Source organism: Pleurodeles waltl, chromosome 8 (genome assembly GCF_031143425.1).
Source record: "Pleurodeles waltl isolate 20211129_DDA chromosome 8, aPleWal1.hap1.20221129, whole genome shotgun sequence".
Classification (NCBI taxonomy): Eukaryota; Metazoa; Chordata; class Amphibia; order Caudata; family Salamandridae; genus Pleurodeles; species Pleurodeles waltl.
The window spans coordinates 1458192882-1458212350 of record NC_090447.1 but is presented as its reverse complement, the minus strand read 5'-3'; the positions used below and the strand labels follow the sequence as shown (position 1 = coordinate 1458212350).

At 43.2% G+C, this 19469-nt stretch overlaps 1 protein-coding gene across 6 annotated transcripts in view; it reads left to right on the top strand.

Moving 5' to 3' along the window:
* The window catches only part of ZBTB20 (zinc finger and BTB domain containing 20), a 4633203-nt gene that overhangs the window by 4588807 nt on the left and 24927 nt on the right, over window positions 1-19469 (top strand). For all 6 annotated transcript variants that reach the window (XM_069202644.1, XM_069202647.1, XM_069202646.1 and 3 more), the window contains one exon: window positions 13310-14914. In XM_069202644.1, the coding sequence (XP_069058745.1) occupies window positions 13330-14914 (1585 nt within the window). In that variant the 5' untranslated portion in view covers window positions 13310-13329. The remainder of the gene's footprint in view (window positions 1-13309; window positions 14915-19469) is intronic.

The following is a 19469-nucleotide window of genomic DNA, read 5'->3' as shown; positions in this document are numbered from 1 at the left end:
AAATCCACTCCGGATTTCAGGACTCCCAATTTCTGACGACAGACCAGGACTCCGGTCTCTACCCAGAGCAGCATGAGCGCCCCAGCCTAGAGAATTTTGCTCCGCTACCTTCGGAACAAATTAAGGTCCTTTTATCTAGGACTCATTCAGGGTCCCCGGCCGACCCTTGTCCCCCTAGGGTGTTACAGCGGATTTGCGACTCAGTTCTAGGGCCTCTGGAAAAATTGTATGCTGCATTGCTTTAATGGGGTGTTTATCCTCCGGAATGGAAAGAAACAATAATTGACCCCCATAAAAAAAAAACCCGGGGGGACTCGGAAGACCAGAAGAACTTGTGTCCAATCTCTCTTTTAGCTACCCTAGCTAAAATCTTAGAGAAACTCTTAAATCAAGAGCTCACTTCTTACTTGACAACTCATGGATGTCTAGATAATTCCCAACATGGGTTCCGGAAACATCATAGTACGGAAACCGCCCGGTTGGCAACTACCGACTCAATCAGAAAACAGGTGGCTGCAGGAGGGGGTGCAATTTTAATCCCACTGGATCTATTTGCAGCCTTTGATACCATCTCGCCTCGTAGATTAACTGACCGTCTTTACAAGGTCGGATTGAGAGGACCAGCCTTAAATTTACTTACATCTTTTTTCCAGAACCGATCTCTGTCAGTTAAATGTGGTGACCATAATTCGGATCCTTTTCAGCTCCCTCGTGGAGTCCCTCAGGGATCCTCTCTTAGCCCAACTTTGTTTAATTTGTATGTTGCACCTTTAGCAGAACTGGTGCGCTCCTTTGGGTTTCAGTTGTCCTCCTATGCCGATGACACACACATTTTTGTCTCCTTTTGAGACAAGACGCAGGACATAGCTAAACAATTTCAGGCTTGCATGTTAGAAGTAAAGAACTGGATGGATCGTAACTGGCTTAAGATGAATGGAGACAAGACTGAGGTCATTATCTTTGGGGCCAACTCATATGTCTGGGAGTCAAACTGGTGGCCGGAGTCAAGTGGGACACTACCGGTCCACTTAGCCACAGTCAAAAATCTTGGAGTTGTTTCTGACTCTGCCTTAACTTTTGACACCCAGGCCAATACAATCACCAATTCATGCATCTGGATCATTAAGATGCTTAAGAAAATCCTCTGTTTTATACCCCAGGGCCTGAGAACAACAGTAGTGCTAGCCTTGATTGGGTCAAGACTGGACTACTGTAATGCTCTTTAGCTTAACATCAATCAAACCTCACTAAATAAGCTACAACGTATTCAGAATCAAAGCGCGTGCCTGGTTCTGGGTTTAGACAGGTTTGCATCTGCCAAAGATAGTTTTCGTAAACTCCATTGGCTACCGATTAGGAAGCACATTACTTTTAAAACATTGTGTCTGGCTCACAAGTCCCTCTACTTACAGGGTCCTTACTCGCCTCTTCCATCTATCAAGTGGTACATATCTTGGCGGACCCTCCAATCAGCTGACCTGAAGTTAGCTTACGCTTCTAGGACTAAGAAAGTGAAATGGGGAGACCAAGCTTTTTCTACAGCTGCCATTAAGCTATGGAACTCTCTCCCCTTGAAAATTAGGAATATCCCCTTTCTTCAGTTCTTTCACAAACGGCTTAAAACCTGGTTATTTCAGTCCTTATTAAGAGCAATCGCAGAATTCTGTTTTTTCTCCCTTCATAGCGCTTTGATACCTGTGGTCGAAATGCGCTTTACTAAATACTCAATACATACATACATACATACATACATATCAGGGGGAAGTCCTGCTTCGCTGGTGGTTACCAGAGGGTGATCTGGAACCATACATATTTATGCCACTTAATATATATTCCTGTATTTGTTCCAATACATCCAAAATCTCTAGCATGCTCGGCATTAAGCAGGGAGTCCCCCAAATACAGCAGCATATCATCTTCATATAACATCATCATGTCCTGCGGGTCTAGGTCCCAAATTTGACACCAAATTTGGACGTCCGCTCTTACCATCCCACCAGAGGTTCTAGCACCAAGACAGATGAGAAGAGGTTGAGGGCAACCCTTCCTAGCTCCCTTTCCCAGAGTGAAATCAGACCCTACCCCTGGTTTGGTGTATAGTAAGCATACCCAAGACAGAAACACTACTCCAATCCCCATTTTCTGTAAAATTAGAAACAAATAAAGTCACTCCATGGAGTAAAACACCCATTTTGCATCTAGTGGCAGTAAGACCGTGGGTTGGGACATCATGTGTCATCATGTTAGGCAACCAAATAGCCTTCTGAGGTTCTGCTGTGTGGCTCATAGTGGCATGAAGCTTGACTGATCGGGTGCTTTCAGTTTTTTGGTCACTTGCAGAAGGCGGTTGCTGGGACTTTTGCTAGTATTTTCACTTCTATGATGAGCAGAGTGATGAATTCAAATGAAGTACACTACTTCACTGGTTGATCCTTGCATGTAAAAGTACTATTGCTGCTGTTCTGGGGTCCTGCGGACGACATCCCTCATCTCAAGCCTCATATAACATAGCCGTAATTAGTCCACTTTGGCACCACCCTCATGTTGAGTTGTTGGATTGCCTCCATAAGTTCCACGTTTCTCCTCCCTAAGGACATAGTCAAGCAAGTCCCTGTCCTCTTGATCTAAAGCTGTGGTGGTCAATTCCTCCAAAGGTTTTCCTCAAAGTCTTGCACCTTAGATTAGTACAACTTGGCCTAGTTCTCCACAACGATCTGGGCTGTCTCACCCGCCTTATCTACCAGTAGCCTTTATTCAGGCTCCCCTCTTTCGATCCACTTCTGACCCTCCTCTCATCTTGTCAGCCAGGCAGGCAATTTACCCTCTTGTTCCATACTTCATTGATTTTATGCCTGTTTTGCTCTGTACTGGCCTTTGGCCGTTCTCTCCACTAGTCTCTTATATGTTTCTCTGGCTAGGTCTATTTGGTGAAACAGTTCTGGTTTGAGTCTCAACGTGGCCAAGTGCTTTGCAAACCTACGGGCTGTCTCGTCCGCCTTATCTACTAGTATCCCTTATTTGGTCTCCACTGTTTGGATCCCATGTCTGACTCTCCTTTCATCTTGCCAGCCAGGCAAGCAGTTTACCCTCTTGTTCACTACTTCAGAGATTTTATGCCTGTTTGCTGCGTAGTGGGCTTTGGCCGTTCCCCCACTAGACTCTTATATTCTTCCCTATCTTGGTCTATTTGGTGAAGCAGATCAGGATTGAGTTTTTGCAATACTTTCTGCAACCCATTTGTTCAACCTACCCTCCAGCTCATCCACCACCCTGATCCTTTCCCTGTTTTTTCCCATTACATGCAAGATCAAATGCTGCCTCATAACAGTTTTATATGTTTTCCATATTAATACCCTGGATGAAACCGAGTCATTGTTGTTTCTGAAGTGTAATTATGTGTTATTAATCAGGACTTTCTGTCAATTCTAGCCAGTAAGCTTCTGTTGGTCAAGTCTCTATCCCGCCTGCAGTAGGGTAGCATGTCAGTAAAGCTCTGTTCAGATGGGGAAATTATCTAAATTTCCCCTGGCTCAGTGTTTGTCTTAAAATCAGCTCCCTTGTGCCGATGGTACCAAGAGGTAATCCAGCCTTGTCATGGAGCCCCTGGAACCAGACACATATGATAACTGACTCCCATGAGGATGTTCATTTCTCTAGATATCTATTAAGCCCAAGGCAGAGGTGAAGGGCTGTATTTGTCTTTCTTCCTGCCCTGCTTGTGTGCCCATGATGACCCTATCCATCTCCCCATTCAATGTCAGATAGAGGTCGTCTCCCAGGATGGTCCATGAGTGAGGTGCTTTTGCTAACCAATATCCCATCTTACCCAACATCCTTACCTGCTTACTAGGAGCAAAATACTAGGCAGCTGACGAAAGCTTCACCTCATTCCATTCTCCCATTACCTCTGCATAGCATCCCCCGGGTCAACCCATGTCTCCACAACTTTTAGTAGGAGTGATTTACACACCAGTATTCTGACTCCAGTGAGACCTGAGGTGAAGCCAGAGTAAGGCTGGATCTTGTATGACCGTCTACCAAGGAGGCCACAATGATTTCCCACCAAGTGGGTCTCCTGTAACAGGATAAAATCTGGGTTACGTATACATAGGAATTGCAATACTACCCACCTTTGAGTTGATTTCCTAAACTATTGATGTTCCAAGAGAGGATGTGAGACCCTACACGCTCGCTATTGACATGTGTTATGTGATGCCCCACTTCATACCCTGCACCCACCCTCCCTTGTATCATTTGTTGTTTAGAACTTCATCCGTCCCAATTAAACTCCTGCACCTTACTTCCTCAGGCCGCAAGGTCAGAACTCCTCACCTCCTCAATTCCTGAGACACCTGTCACCCTCCCCATTTTAGCATCAAGCCTGTTTATATCCCTGATTCAAAGTCCCTTTGTCCAGTCCCTGCGACAGAATCTGTGACGTGCGTCTTGATGGTATAGTTCTGGCCTCTGATTGTGCAAAATTCAATGCATCTATTAAGCAGTGCTGAATGTGTAGCCTCCACAGAAATCTCCTCAAGCATAGGGTGGTCCCTTTTAAGAGTCTATTCCTGTGTTGCTCTTTGTTGTCACCATTACCATAACGGTTGTCCTCTTAATCCATTCTTTCTGACAGAGGCTGTGGACTACCTTGTTTTCTCTTTTCAATGAGGCACCATCCCACCAACCACTCCCATGCCTTGTCAGGTGAGACAAAGAACCACAATTTTCCTTTAGCTAGAATTTTTAGGAGACAGGAAACAGCATCATGTACTGCATGTTGCGTTTTCGCAGTTCCATTTACACCTTGCCAAATGACATCAGACAAACATTGACTTTCTGTGGGTAGTCTGGAAAGGCCATAAAAGTATGGTACTCAAACCAGAGTGGCCTATTTAGAGGAACGGCTCAGAAGATTGCATCCTGATTCCTGAAATTCAAGGTACGGGCTATGATGGGGCCTGGTCTCATCCGGCACCCTTGTCACACAGTGGGCCTGTTCTATTACAAAGTGATGCGATAAGCCATCTGGGTAGACTTTAGCATTCACAAAGTACTCAATGAAGCATTGTACTGCTGCACTCTCTGCTTTTTTAGGATATCCCACCATCCTTACGTTGTTGCGTTGGGATCGCCTCTCTGCGTCCTCTGCCCTGGCATGGATGCAATGAGTGATCTCTTTGAGTTAGGGCACCTCAGTTTGCAGTATTTAGATGGATTAAGTATGTTTGTTAATTGTGTTCTCTGCTATGTAAGCTCTAGCCGCTATTTTACGGACATCCACCTATATTAAAAACCACCAACTTTATCATTCTGGGTGGATTTTGTTTCTCTGATCACCAGTGGCAGGTCTCTGAAAGAAGTACTCTTCTGACTTTCAACTTGCTACGTAGCATTTTTCTACATTCTTGTTTTCTCCCTCACCACTCCAAAAAGCATATCTGTCTAGTTTGTTGAGTTGAGCGTCCTTAAGCCCCTCATCACAAACCATCAACACCACCATAAACCACAAGGTGCTCGCTCCATGCCTTAGTGCCTTGGCACCACTATGGCGTCATAACTGCCTGGTGTTGGGGAAAAGGAGGGAAGGTGGGAGAAGAGGTAGCTCAAAGCAGGCTAACTGGAGGCCTCCTGTTCCTGGATTCCGTGCCAGCCTTCTTGATCTGTGCCTTCTTTCAGAGAACAGGTACTGTGGGCCCTTGGGGGCCTTCACGGCTGACAATGCTAGCAGGTTGGTCTGCTGTGAAAATGTGGGCTAGTGACCCAACTCCACTGCTTCGCTCACTTGTCCGACCTCCATCTTTGTTTGCAGCCTGTGCCGATCATGTCCTGGGACACACAACAGCTTCAGAATAATTGAAAGTCTCCCTGTGGCAATCTCCAGCTTCTTGACCAGAAAGAGCTCCTTACATTCTGCCACTGGGGAACACCAATCACCCCTGAGGAGACTGCGCAAAACTGCTGGGAAGAATCTTCATTTGCCGAGAGCTGTGCTGCGCTCATTCTTTCTTCTGCATCATAGCCACACTTCCCCTTTTGCAAGACTTTTAATACCAAATCTTTCAGAAACAAAAATCGGTCTGCTCTTCAGTCTAAAAATGGCTTCTTCAAGTAAGCAATCTGTTGAAAGTGCCCCTCCGATCTCTTCCTCAAGGCTAAATAATGGAAGCTGGGATTGGTCAGCTCAAAGGCACAGTCAGAGTCTCTTCCTTGGAGAATCTTTTGACCTCTTCTAAATGGTGGCAAACTTTCAAGGAAGCTAAAAACCCTCACTGTGTACTCTTCCTTCTGTGCCATTTGAAGCCTTAAAAGCTTTTGCTCCTATGGTGGCCTCATCAATGCCCCATAGGTGACGGCTATGAAGCACACACAACATACATCATTGAGTCCTTAGTCATTGAGGGACTCTCTGTCTGTAGCTGCCATGCCAGTGGTTTTGCCAGTGACTACTACTTCCGCATATTTATTTGATGACCATTTTTGTGTCTATCCCAGTCCTATTTTACTTTGTCTCAGGGAATAGAAGAATCCCAGGATTTTCTCATTCATTTTGTGCTTGATGATTCAGAGGCTGGCGAGGTTTACCACTGTGGGCGATGCTCCCTTTTCATGAAAGGACTTTTTTTTTCCACCAGTTTCCGCAGTGGATATTCCTCATGACTTTTGGATTCTCTGAAGCACATGATGAAGCGCATGATACAGGATTCTCAACTTGATCTTATACATCACCTCCATACTGTGTGCCTTTGGCATTCCCCCTTGCAGCCAGCTTCCTCAGTGCTATCACAGCATTTTACGCCTCCTAAAACCACCACCCCTACAACTAGCTCTATCAACACAAGCTTTAGTTAGGCCTTTGCAACACTGGCTCCTTTAACACGTGCTCCAGTTCCTATGGTTGCCTGACTTCAGCGGTTTGCTCTGGTCCCTCCAGGCAAGTGTTGTCCACCAGAGACAGCGACAACACTGGCTCTGATGATGAAAGTTATGCCTGTGATGATGATGATAATCAGAGAAACCCTCCTGGAGACCAGGCCTAGCATGGAAAGCCTACATGGGTTCTAATGATCATGCAGTAAAACATGACTGTGAGAGTTTCCTCCCCATGGTAGTGTTATGTTTCATGTTCTTATCAGCTGAATGAAGTTTAATCTTTTAGTGGTTGTTGTTGAGAAGTTTTGCTTTCTGTTAAACAAATCCAGGAAGTCAAGCAGATCTAGCCAACTTAGAACACCTTTGTAAGGAAGGCCTAACATATATGAAAACTTAGCTTCTGATTCCACATCAGTAACCTGCCTGGATAAGAAGTATTAGGCCTCATGATAGCCTCTTCAACCAGATTAGAACTGACTCGTTCACTTCTACTACCAGTCATAGCAGATTTTCAACCCCTCTTCTCCATATATGTCATGAATCGTGAGAGATCAGGGCTTGACCTTGTGATTAAACAAATCAACAGCTTCATTGCAATTTCTGTCCAGTTGCTAACACCACTGCTATTTTATCATGGTAGAACAGGTGGCAGTGATAAGACATGTCTCCTCAATTTTTCGACAAGCTGTTAGAGGACTGTCAGTGACAAGCCAATAAATCAAATCCATTGTAACGAAGGAAGAAGTTACACGTTCGGCTCTGATTGGTGCTTAAGGCACCAGCTTCTGTCAGATGGCTATGGGGGGGTCGCTTATACAGATGGGATTGGCTGCATAGCACCTTTGTGAGTGTCATCCATGGTCATGACATTTGGTTTTCAGTTTATCGTCGACCAGCACGTGGACAAAACCCTGCAGGCATCACAAACTGACAAATACACAGCGAAATCTCTCTTGGCACCTTCCAGTGTGTTCAGCATTACCCTTTCAGATGCCAGAGATGTGAATAAAAGGGTGGATATCAGTCATCCTTAGGCAATTTTTGCCATTACAAGCAGCAAGGCCAGCCCTACAGCTAGTATAAAAAGCAGTGCTTGTCTACCTTAATAACCCCAGTGCAAGGACAAAAGGCCCCTTGGCGCAGAAGTCAGGACCGGACCCATATGACAGGACTTCCTATACTGCCTTCCTCTCATTGTGTATCATACGGTATGGGCATTCCATATAATTAATTTTGAAGGGCCCTTGGAGACCTTCCAAGCAAGTGAGCCATCTTGCAAGTGGAAACCCTGAAATTAATTAAGTAAACTTGCGTAACATACTGAAGGCACACACAACACCAAGGCTTCCGTTCAAGATTCTCCCTCTTCAAGAAACATTACCGGGAGTGTCTGCTTCAGTGCTTAATTTGTGCTTGTTGTTTCCGGTGCTGAGCACCAGCACTTATTTGTGAGGGCCGGGGCTTATTCTTGTTCCTCAAGCATTTGCTGAGAGCAAAAGACACACATGGGAAAGACAGAGGAAGAGAAAACTAAAAAGCGTCATATAGGGAGAAAGTAGAAAGATGCAGGATGAGCTAAAGGGGCAAGGGGTGGCCGTAAATGGATTGAAGAGGCCCGAGATGGCTTCAGGATTACGCTGCCTCAGTATTCAGTGCTGGCAGATTTAATTACAGCAGCCTCGTGTTTAAGAGAAGGCCTTTGAGCACCGACACCTCTTTATTTACAAATTAAGCACTGGTCTGCTTACCCTAGACCTCAGGGCTCCCAATAAATATACTAAGGGGCATTGTTTCAGAATGGTCACTCTTCCCAACATTCTTCAGTTCATTGCTAGAGAAGCTGTCCTGGCCTCACCTCAACAAAGTATTTTTTCATATTTCAGTATACCTTTGTCACCAGGAGTACCATTGTTTCATAGTAGATCGTAACCACTACCAATTCAGAACAGTCCCCGCAAGTCTAAAGTTGGCTCCCTGTGTGTTTAGCAAGTGTTTGACACATGGACAGCTCACCTAATGCATCAGGGAGTCGGGATCTTTCCAAATCTGGACGACTGTCTCTTCAAAGGTTCATTCAAAATACTGACTTCACAAGTGCTTTGACAGTGTTATATCTGTTATGCCGATTGAGCCTCTACTTAAACTAAGGAGAATTTCTCTTCAGCACATGTTGCAGTTTTGAAGGTTTATCTCTGGACACTAAAGATATACGCCCATATTTATACTTTTTTAGCACCACGTTTGCGTCATTTTTTGACACAAAAGTAGCGCAAACTTACTAAATAAAATTATGGCACGTATTTATACTTTTTTTGCTCTGCATTTGCGCCATTTTTTAACGCAAAAGCGGCTCAAACTTACAAAATACAATTATATTTTGTACGTTTGCGCCACTTTTGTGTAAAAAAATGGCGCAAATGCGGCACAAAAAAAGTATAAATACGGGGCTATAGTTTGTGAGTTTGCGCCAGTTTTGTGTAAAAAAATGCCGCGAATGCGGCGCTAAAAAAGTATAAATGTGGGGCATAGAGTCTTGGGAAAAAAGTTTCTGGCCTTATCGCAGAACGACCAATAACGCTTCAGGTTCATTATGTGCAAATACAAGACCCTTATGTCCATGGTGTGATCTTGTATCTTGATGGTTCTGCAGTGCTATTAGACACCAGAATTCTAAACATTTCAAAAATGTTTTTAAAAACCAAAAAAAATTGAAACAAGGGGCACAAATGCATCTTTTCCCATCTGTATTAAAAATATCTTATTGATGAAAAACGTAAAGTCTTTGTGGAAAAAAAATATTTTGACAGAATGCCTCTTGGTATACTAGTTTATACCTTCATTGCTCTATCCCGGCCTTTTATCTTTTGACGTCGCAAGTAATAATTTTCCTTTTGCTTCTACTTTCAGTCACTGCTTAGCTGGTATGCGATTGCTTTCGGTTTTGTGTTTATGCGGTTCCCTTACGAAATGTAGTGTAGTTTAGAGTTTGTGTTTGTGAAGAATAATTAGCATCTCGAAAGATTGTAATGCTACAGAAAGCTTTTCTTTTAAGATCAACTATCACTTTGCTAAAAAGAGACTCGACATCCAGTATTTACTACAGTATGGACTGCAGCATAGTAAACAGCAGCAGAAGCACTCTTTACGAGCAGGCTGCAAATTGAGCGTCTTGTAACTAATGCTCTGAGTCCCCTTTACAGTACGAGTAATAGTTTATCACTGATAACGCCAGAGTGCAACTATTTTAAAACTAAAACATTAGAAGATCTTTCAAGCCTGTTTTTCACAAAGAACTAGTGACATGGCTTCTGAGGTAAAGCGCACATTTGGGGCCAGATGTATCAAAGGGTTTTACCCATTCTGTGCCTATGAGAAAATGTGTTCGTATATGGCCCTTTGTTTCCCAAACTTGATTTTTTAAATGTGTACCTTCAGAAATTTTAAAACTGTACACCAACGTTTAGTTCCTGATACAAATACTTTTACAGCTACACCAATCAATCATCTCCATTAGCTGGGTTTGCAGGATTTTGTCCTACCAAATGTGATTTTTCTTCATTTCACATATAAACAATTAATCTGCTGTATTAGCTGGGTTTGTAGGATTCTGTCGTATCAAATGTGACTTTTCTTCACTTTGGTTTATTCAATCATGTTGCATGTTGAATTGATATATAACTTTATATGTGACTTTGTAAAGATCCAATGGGCTATTCACAAATGTAATTTACAGTGAGACTAATTTACTCTTGTACTTTTGAGTAACTTTACTACTTTTAGCTATTTATAAAATCCGACTGTAAAGGTAATCACAAGTGTAGATTTGCACATCCCGACCCCCTGAAAAAGGAAGTGGAAGCCACATTTATAAGTGCAAGTTGCTACTGCCAAAAATAAACAGTAGTAAGTCCAGGACCACACATGGCCAACTACTGAAACTGCAGCACTCTCCCATAGAAAATAATGGAGACAGGAACGTTAAATAAAACCAAAGGAAAAATGTTAAATGAAATAAAAATGTGTTAAATGGTTAAAAATATAAATAAATATAATTTAATTTAAAAACATATATATATATATATATATATATATATATATATATATATATGTATAAATATATAAACAGCATATTTATTATTTCATTCTAACATATTTAATCTTTTTTTGAATGTATAAATTATTGTAACATTCATTTTTATTAAAGTACAATGAAACCACTTTGAATTCATTCTATTTATCAGTTTTCATAATTATGTATGCATAATAAAAATATTTGTTTTACTTTAATTTGGAATTATTTTTTAATTTAAAATTCAGAAAAATAATTTTAATCAAATATCAAGGGCCTCATTACGAGTTTGGCAGTCCTCAAACCGCCAAACTCGCTGTGGCGGTCGGACCGCCAGGAGACCGCCATCTCCACCAGGATCAGGGATTCCGACGGGTTGGTGGCAGTCAAAGTCATGGTCATCCATGGCAGTGCCGAGTTAGACTCCACCGTGCTGATCACAACTTTCCTTTACACCAGCCTTTTCATGGCAGGGTCCCCACCATGAAAATGCTGGCGGAAAGGCAGAGTTGGGGGTCCCCTGCACTGCCCTCGACATGAACCCCCCCCGGCAGAACCCTTGGAATGCGCACCGTCTGCTATGGCATTGGCCTCAGCTCCGTGAGGGAGTGGAGGCCAATGCTGCCGCACTGCTTCCACCGGGCTGACCGGCGGGAGCATCATAACACGATGTCTTCACTGGTCAGCTGATGAAAAAATCGTAATACGACGGTGGTGAGGCTGACGGCTTGACGAATGCCTGACCTCTATCGTATTGGAGTTCGGACTGTCAGACCACCATACTCGTAATCGGCCCTTTAATTTAAAATTAGGTTAATAGTGCTGTAGCATATTTCCCATTGGTTCAGCATTGAAAATAAGTATAAACTTAATTTACAATAATATTTAATATGAAGAAATGTTTTCTAATTTGTTGTATATTTATTAGTAAAGTTTTACAAATTTCCTCTGTACTTTTCCATAGGGAGATCTTCACATCAACTGGGGAGTCTCCCTCTGCTGAAGTAGAGGAAAAAGGAAAAGAGTTTATTTAACTTAATAAAAAGTAGCAGAATATTTTTAGGTTAAATAATAATGGAAATTAATTTTATATTTTTATTTTAAATGTAGGAGACACTTCAAATGCTACAGTACAATTAACTTAATGTCTAAATAAATTAAATATGTAATTATTTAAAAAATATTTCATTAACTAAAAATATTTAGTGAAGTTTAAAATAAAAAAATAAGTTACCACCTAAAGGTAAAAAAACATTACATTTCTATTATACATTAAGTAATATTAAACGTGATGCATAGAGATAATTAAAAGTAGTTTAATTATATTTTAATAAAATGTAATATGTGAATTTATAAGGGTAAAAACAGTTAAGATGTTAAAATTAAATTATATATATTGTTTAATTTTTATATACTTATTAAAATATGTGTATACATATTTTTTAATATTTTAAAAATAATTTGAAGTAACATTATTTCCATTGGGATTTTTTTATTCCCCATCTCTATTTTTTTATATTGGAAGGTGCCACAATACTACTGGTTGGTCATGTGTATTGCCAGACGTAATCCAGCTATGATCTGGAGTAATTCACTACTGTTTTGGGTCCTTTTTGGGCCATAGAAATATTAGAAGTGCAATTGGTGTACAGCAATTGTATTACTCTGTTGTGGGTCATTGCATGTCCCTCTTTAAACCCCTCTATAACCATTTTTAAATCCCTCCTCACTCTTCCGTAAACTGTTCCTATTTAGTAGTAAGTATTCCCTTTTTTTTTTTACAACCATTCCCTGTTCTCTCCCACATTTACTACCAAGTAGGGAACTTACATATGTCAGGATCTCTCTATAGAAAAGATAGGAGGTGAAGGTGGAGATTTACACTTGTAAATTTGTGAATAGCATTTTGTAGTACTTTACTAGTATTATTGTAGCACTACTAAAGTACTTCAAAATTCAGTTTCTGACTAGCTCCCTCACTCAACCCTCCTTTCCGACGTGAGAATTAACAGGGGTTACAGTTCCTCACATTATTGGATGTTGTTTACACCCATATTTATTAACCTTTTGGGAAAGCCATAGATGTTCTGAAGATTCGATTGCACACTAATGCATTGTGTAAGTCAAGGCTTTGTAGTATGCTTTGCATTCATATAAAAATGTAGAAAGTGCTATAATCTCTACAATGACCTTGTACCAAAATGCTAAAAATAAATTGAAGCTGTACTGCATGTTATTTAAAGAGCCAGATCAGCATGTTATTGGTCATAATTCATTAGGACATTGTGGATAATACCATATGATTTTATTCCAGTTATTACTGTAAAATAATAGCAAATATTACTTGATCTTGCCTTTTTTATGTTTCAGGGAGCATTATTTGCAAGGGGATGACAGAGCGCATTCACAGCATCAATCTCCACAACTTCAGCAATTCTGTGCTCGAGACCCTCAACGAGCAGCGCAACCGTGGCCACTTCTGTGACGTGACGGTCCGCATCCACGGAAGCATGCTGCGTGCCCACCGCTGCGTGCTGGCCGCTGGAAGCCCTTTCTTTCAAGACAAGCTGCTGCTAGGCTACAGCGACATTGAGATCCCCTCAGTGGTGTCAGTTCAGTCTGTGCAAAAGCTCATCGACTTCATGTACAGTGGGGTGCTGAGGGTCTCACAGTCTGAGGCCCTGCAGATATTGACAGCGGCCAGCATCCTGCAGATAAAGACAGTGATTGATGAGTGCACTCGTATTGTCTCACAGAATGTTGGTGGGGTCTATCCTGGTATGCAGGACTCTGGCCAGGAAACTTCTAGGGGAACTCCAGAGTCAGGAACGTCAGGGCAGAGCAGTGACACTGAGTCAGGATACCTGCAGAGTCATCAGCAGCACAGTGTGGACAGAATCTACTCTGCCCTTTATGCCTGTTCTATGCAGAATGGCAGTGGGGAGCGTTCCTTTTACAGTGGAGCCCTTGTCAGCCATCATGAAACAGCCCTGAGCCTTCCCCGACAGCATCACCTACAAGACCCAAGTTGGATTACCCGAATTCATGAACACTCCCGGCAAATGGGGCGGTACCTTTCTGTCACCCCTGAGACCACGCACTGCCGCAAGCAACCAAGGCCAGTCCGCATTCAAACCCTTGTTGGAAACATTCAAATCAAGCAGGAGTTAGAGGATGATTATGACTACTACGGGCAGCAGAGACCACAAGGCCTGGAACGCAATGAGTCTGAAGAATGCCCTGAAGACACTGACCAAGCAGAGGGGACTGAAAGCGAACCTAAAGGAGAAAGTTTTGACTCTGGTGTCAGTTCGTCCATTAGCACAGAACCTGATTCCCTAGAGCAACAGTACATGGTCAACATTAGCCGTGAGGGGCAACAGGATGCCTCCCAAACAGAACAGAACGATCTAAAAGATGATATCTCTGAGAGCCACGTTGAGAAGCACCTAGAAACCAGCTCATCCTCACCAGAGAGAAGCAATGATGCTGATTTGGATAGCACAGTACTCAGTATTAGTGACAGCACCGAAAAGGCAGTGTTGCAGTCTTCTGTCAGCCAGTCTGTTGCCCACACATTGCCAACTACCCAGCTCTATTTGCGCCAGACAGAGACCCTGACAAGCAACTTAAGGATGCCTTTGACACTGACCAGCAACACCCAGGTCATTGGCACTGCGGGAAGCACCTACCTGCCTGCCCTATTTACCACACAAGCTGCTGGCAGTGGCCCCAAGCCTTTCCTCTTCACCTTGCCCCAGCCTTTAACTGGCACACAAACTCAATTTGTGACGGTGCCCCAGGCCAGTCTGTCCACATTTACTGCACAGCTGCCCACCCCACAGGCCCTGGTGTCAACGGTGGGACATACAGGAGCAGGTGGACAGGGGGAGAAGAAGCCTTACGAGTGCACTCTCTGCAACAAGACTTTCACCGCCAAACAGAATTATGTGAAGCACATGTTCGTCCACACAGGTGAGTGTATGCTTAACTAAAGCCATGTAACTGAAAATGGGTACGGAGCAAAGGATAGGACAGGACAAGGTATTATCAATGGAGTTAAATAGTGTCTACTTGGGTATGTGGGAGAGGTGTCCTATGTCTAGATCCAGGTTTTCAGAAAAGAAACAAATCAGTGATTTTAATTATGGGAGATGACTAGAATAAAGGAAACATGAATGAAAACTAACACAAACTGTACCACACTATGCTGTGTTGTTTAGAAACATGCTGCCTGTGGGTTCTGTCAGAAGAACTCCATACTGATTTCAAATGTGGAATATTAACATAATGCCCTGCGAATGTTGTGTACCATGAATAGGGGAAATGTTTTATTTTACAAATAAAGTGTCCAGACACATTTCATGTGATTGCATTTTGTATAAAGAACTGTGTTTGATCAAGGTAACTCTGCTGCTGCTGCCTCCAATTTCATTCTCCTAAAAAGGGCCCAATTACGTCACTGCGGTCCTCTGAACCGCCAATGCCGTGGTCGGATCGCCCCGTTTGCGGTGGTCCGACTGCTACATTACGAGGTTGACGGGCAGACCCACCAACCTTCCGCCGCCTCTGCCAGGATTTTCGATCCCGACGGGTTGACGGCGAGTGTAGGTTGCAATCAGCCAGGGTGGTGCTGAACTCAGCGCCGCCCTGCTGATTACAACCTTGTTCTCAGAAAACTTTTTCAGGGCAGTACTAGGCAGTGCAGGGGTCCCCCTGCCAGCACCCTTGGAATGCGCACTGTCTGCACTGTTTACAGACAGTGCACATTTCGAGGGTGCTGGTACCCCCTGCATTCAGGAGCATTGCCGCTGGATCAATTATGAGCCGGCGACAGTGCTGCCGCTACTTTCCCGCTGGGCTGACAGGCATGAACCTTGGTTTCCACTGGTCAGCACAGTGGGAAAGTCTTAATGGGGCCAGCGGGTAGGTTGCCAGCATGGCGGTGACCACCCTGTCTGAAATTTGGCGGACGGGTGTTCCCATCCGCCAAACTCTTAATAGGGCCCTAAGGGCCTGATTTAGATATTGGCAGATGAGTGGCTCCGTCACAACGATGACGGACATCTTGTCCGCCAAATTCTACATCCGATTATATCCTATGGGATTTAGATTTCTGCAGATGGGATATCTGTCGCCGTTGTGACGGACTAACAGTTCTGCCAATATCTACATCATGCCCTAAGTGATATAGACATCTGCAATTCGGTCTTCAAATAGATCATCTCATATCGTTTCCAGAAGATTTAATCCATCAGATTCCCCCTTTCAAGTCATTTTTCCCCAGCACCTTATAAGGTTCTGCAAGGCTCTTCTCTGAGCCCTACCCTTTTTAATCTCTATCACTCTCCTTTGGCCCAGCTCATTTGTTCCTTTCTTTTCAGTAATCTATCCCATTTGATGATTCCCAAATTCTTATCTCTAGCCCAGACAATACCAACCAGATTATGTCCTGTTTTTGTACCGCATCAGGGAGGTTTCCAGCAGATGGAGTAATTGTCTTAAATTAAATAGGTACATAACAGAAATACAGTTATTTGGGCATAGTACACCTGACTTGTCTCGTGGCCAACTGCTCCGAGCTTCCCTCTAGAAATATTGACCTTGGCATCATTATAGTTAATTAACGCACCTTTGCCAAAGACTTCAGTCAGCTCTCCAAAGTTTGCTGCACCCTCCTTACGTAAGATCATATTGGTTCTTCCACTGGATGTGTGGAAAATTGTCTTTCATGCACTTATCACCTTGAAGCTCGAGTTTGATAACACCATCAATTTAGGCCTGCCTGATCCTTTTATTCATCACCCTTAAGTCTTCCAGAACTCCTACATCAGATTCATTTTAGGTTTACCAGCCTCAGTTTCAGGGTTTGCCGACCTTACTCTGGCTGCCTAGTAAAGACTGTGCTATTTTTAAGGCTTTGTGTTTAGTTTAGAAAGACGTTAACTACATTGATGCTATCTACCTGAGCAGAAGTTCATTCCTTAGGGACGTGACTGATCATGCAGCTTGTTGTGCCCTGTATTAACAAATCCCAACTTGGGAAAAGCTGTTTTTCCCTACTTGGCCGTTAAGTTTTGGAATGACCTCCCTCTCTCTCTTAAAAAAATCAGTTGCCCTTCTACTTCCAGAAAGAAGCTACAACGTTTTAACTACATTCTCTGCCTCTGATCCTCTGGTTCTAGTTTCTGCTGCTCCCACGATTTGCTGACCCTAGTACAGCTTTGTGGCTCTTAGCTACAACTAATCCAGTAAATGCAAGTTCTTCACAACAACTAAAATATTACCACTAGATGTTCCATAGTTCATATGAAGGACATTCACAACCATTGTATAGTCTGCATTGCTAATCAAAAACAAAGACAGGCTAAACCCAGAAACTGACAAAGTTTCGAACAAACTCACTCCCTTTTGATATGCAATCACAAACTTTGAACTGATTGGCAAAATACACAGAGGAATTGAGGCAAAACATAAGGTTGTTTTACATATCTCTATTTCAGATAGCTTCTGTCTGCCATTAATGGAGAAATCCTTGCTGTTCACAAACAGATTTAAAACAAGCACTGAACTAAGATTTGTACCAGATGAGACTCCTGGCCTTTGATGCACGATTTGTTCAATAAATACTGTGTACTTATCAGGCCATATTTGGTGTCTCAAACACTTCTGTTAGTAGAAATTGCTTACCTGAGTATGCATCCTGAATTCATAAACCCTCATTCCCATTCTTCCCATAGCTTGATTACCATTAGTCTAATTCATCTTGAAAACCAACCTGTTCCAAATATTTGCTCCACAGATATGGAGCTCTGCTCCCATTCATCATTGCTTTGGTGAATTTTTCAAGATGAATTTCAGCACGCAATGGAACGATATTGCAAAAAGATGGCCGTGACAGACCCACATGAAGTGTGTCTCTAGTGTTTGGGCTTGGGATACAATTCCAAGTTGTGTAAGGAATGTGCCCTTATGCATCTGAATGTGATCAGAAAGCATGAAGGAAAGTTGTACATCAAGAAAGACCACACAAGTCCCACTCCCTCTCTAAGACGAATCTCATCCTTGAGACCAATCTGGCGAGCACAGCAAGGTGCAACTCGATCTTGCTCCTGATTTCCAATTGAGGAGTCAAAGCTACATTTGATTCTGATGTACTCTGAGTTCCCAAGGTCATCAGGGATGCTGTAGCAGGTGGAGTCATTTAGGGAGGCTGTGTTAAGTATTTTTGGCACTCTTCCGGCTCCCTCTGGTGCTCCTTCGGGCCCAAAAGAACTGCAGGGTCTTCCAGTCAGGTTACTGCCAGCAGATCTGTCCTTGGCACTGTCTGAGTCCCTCGAACATGCCAGAGGCCTTTGGGGGTTCATAAAAGTGATGGAGGTGGTTGCCACATATCTTTGAAGGTTGCAGAAACTAGTTTTGCCTACCTCGATGGCTGGCTGTTGAAGGCCTGCTGACCATAGTCAGATGACAGTGAAGCTTCTGTCTTTGTTTGAGCTCTCGATCAATGAGCTAAGGTTGGACCTGCCTTCTTTGAAAGTACTCCTTTTATAGAAGCTGTCTTGGACATGGTGCTGTTCAGGGTCTTTTCTCTGCCACAGCAAGTCCAGGACATTCAAGCTAAAATCCCAAAGTTTCAACCTCAGTCCTGTAAGAGCAGCTTGGATGCTTCTTGGCCTGTTGTCCTTATGAATCCTGCTTCCCAGTTTGCCCTGTGGTATTTGTTGCCTCTGCAGTGGGGACTGAAGTCTCAGTGGACCAGGACTAAGGAAACCTGATGGATGTCATCCGAATTTCAGAGGAAACTGCACACGATCTGCAGTGGTGGTTGCTCGATTGCAACCTGACAGACGGCAAACCCCTCTTCTTCCTCACCAAAGGCTGACTGTGGTGGTGAATGCTTCACTGCTAGATTGAGGATGTCATCTGTGAGAGATGGAAATCAGACTTTTCTGACAGTCATCCAGCTCCATAGCAGTCTCTTGGTGCTGCAGACCAGTCACCTGTTGATGAAGGCCTTCCTGCTGTCCATCAAGGGGAGGCTGGTGTGTTAGAGTTCCCAAGAATGCTCTTTCTAGGAGATTCATTCAGGCTACAGTGGAGCATGGAACTCCTGTATGCCTTTCTGCCTCTGCCTCTCCTGTCCTGAGCTCTCAGGGCTAATGCACCAGGGCAGAGTTACAAGAACACACCTGGTACGAAGATGGCTAAGTGCCATCAGCCTGCACCTGCACACAGTTCCTACCATACTCTGCACCTGCTGAGACATGGCACATGGGGTTGTTGGTGACCACATCTAGTAGGTTAGTAGCTCAGCTCAGACTACGATTATTGAAGAAAACCCAGGTGCCTCTGATTACACCTTAAACAAAGACCAATCAAAGTTAATTCACTGAATGCTGTATGGGTTCTAGATGTAATTTGCAACTCAGGCCTATTCTGGCAATCAATTAATTTTAAATACTTAGGTACATGACTTCATAGAATCAATCAGTGAGATACAATTAAAATCCTCTTGGATGAAATCACT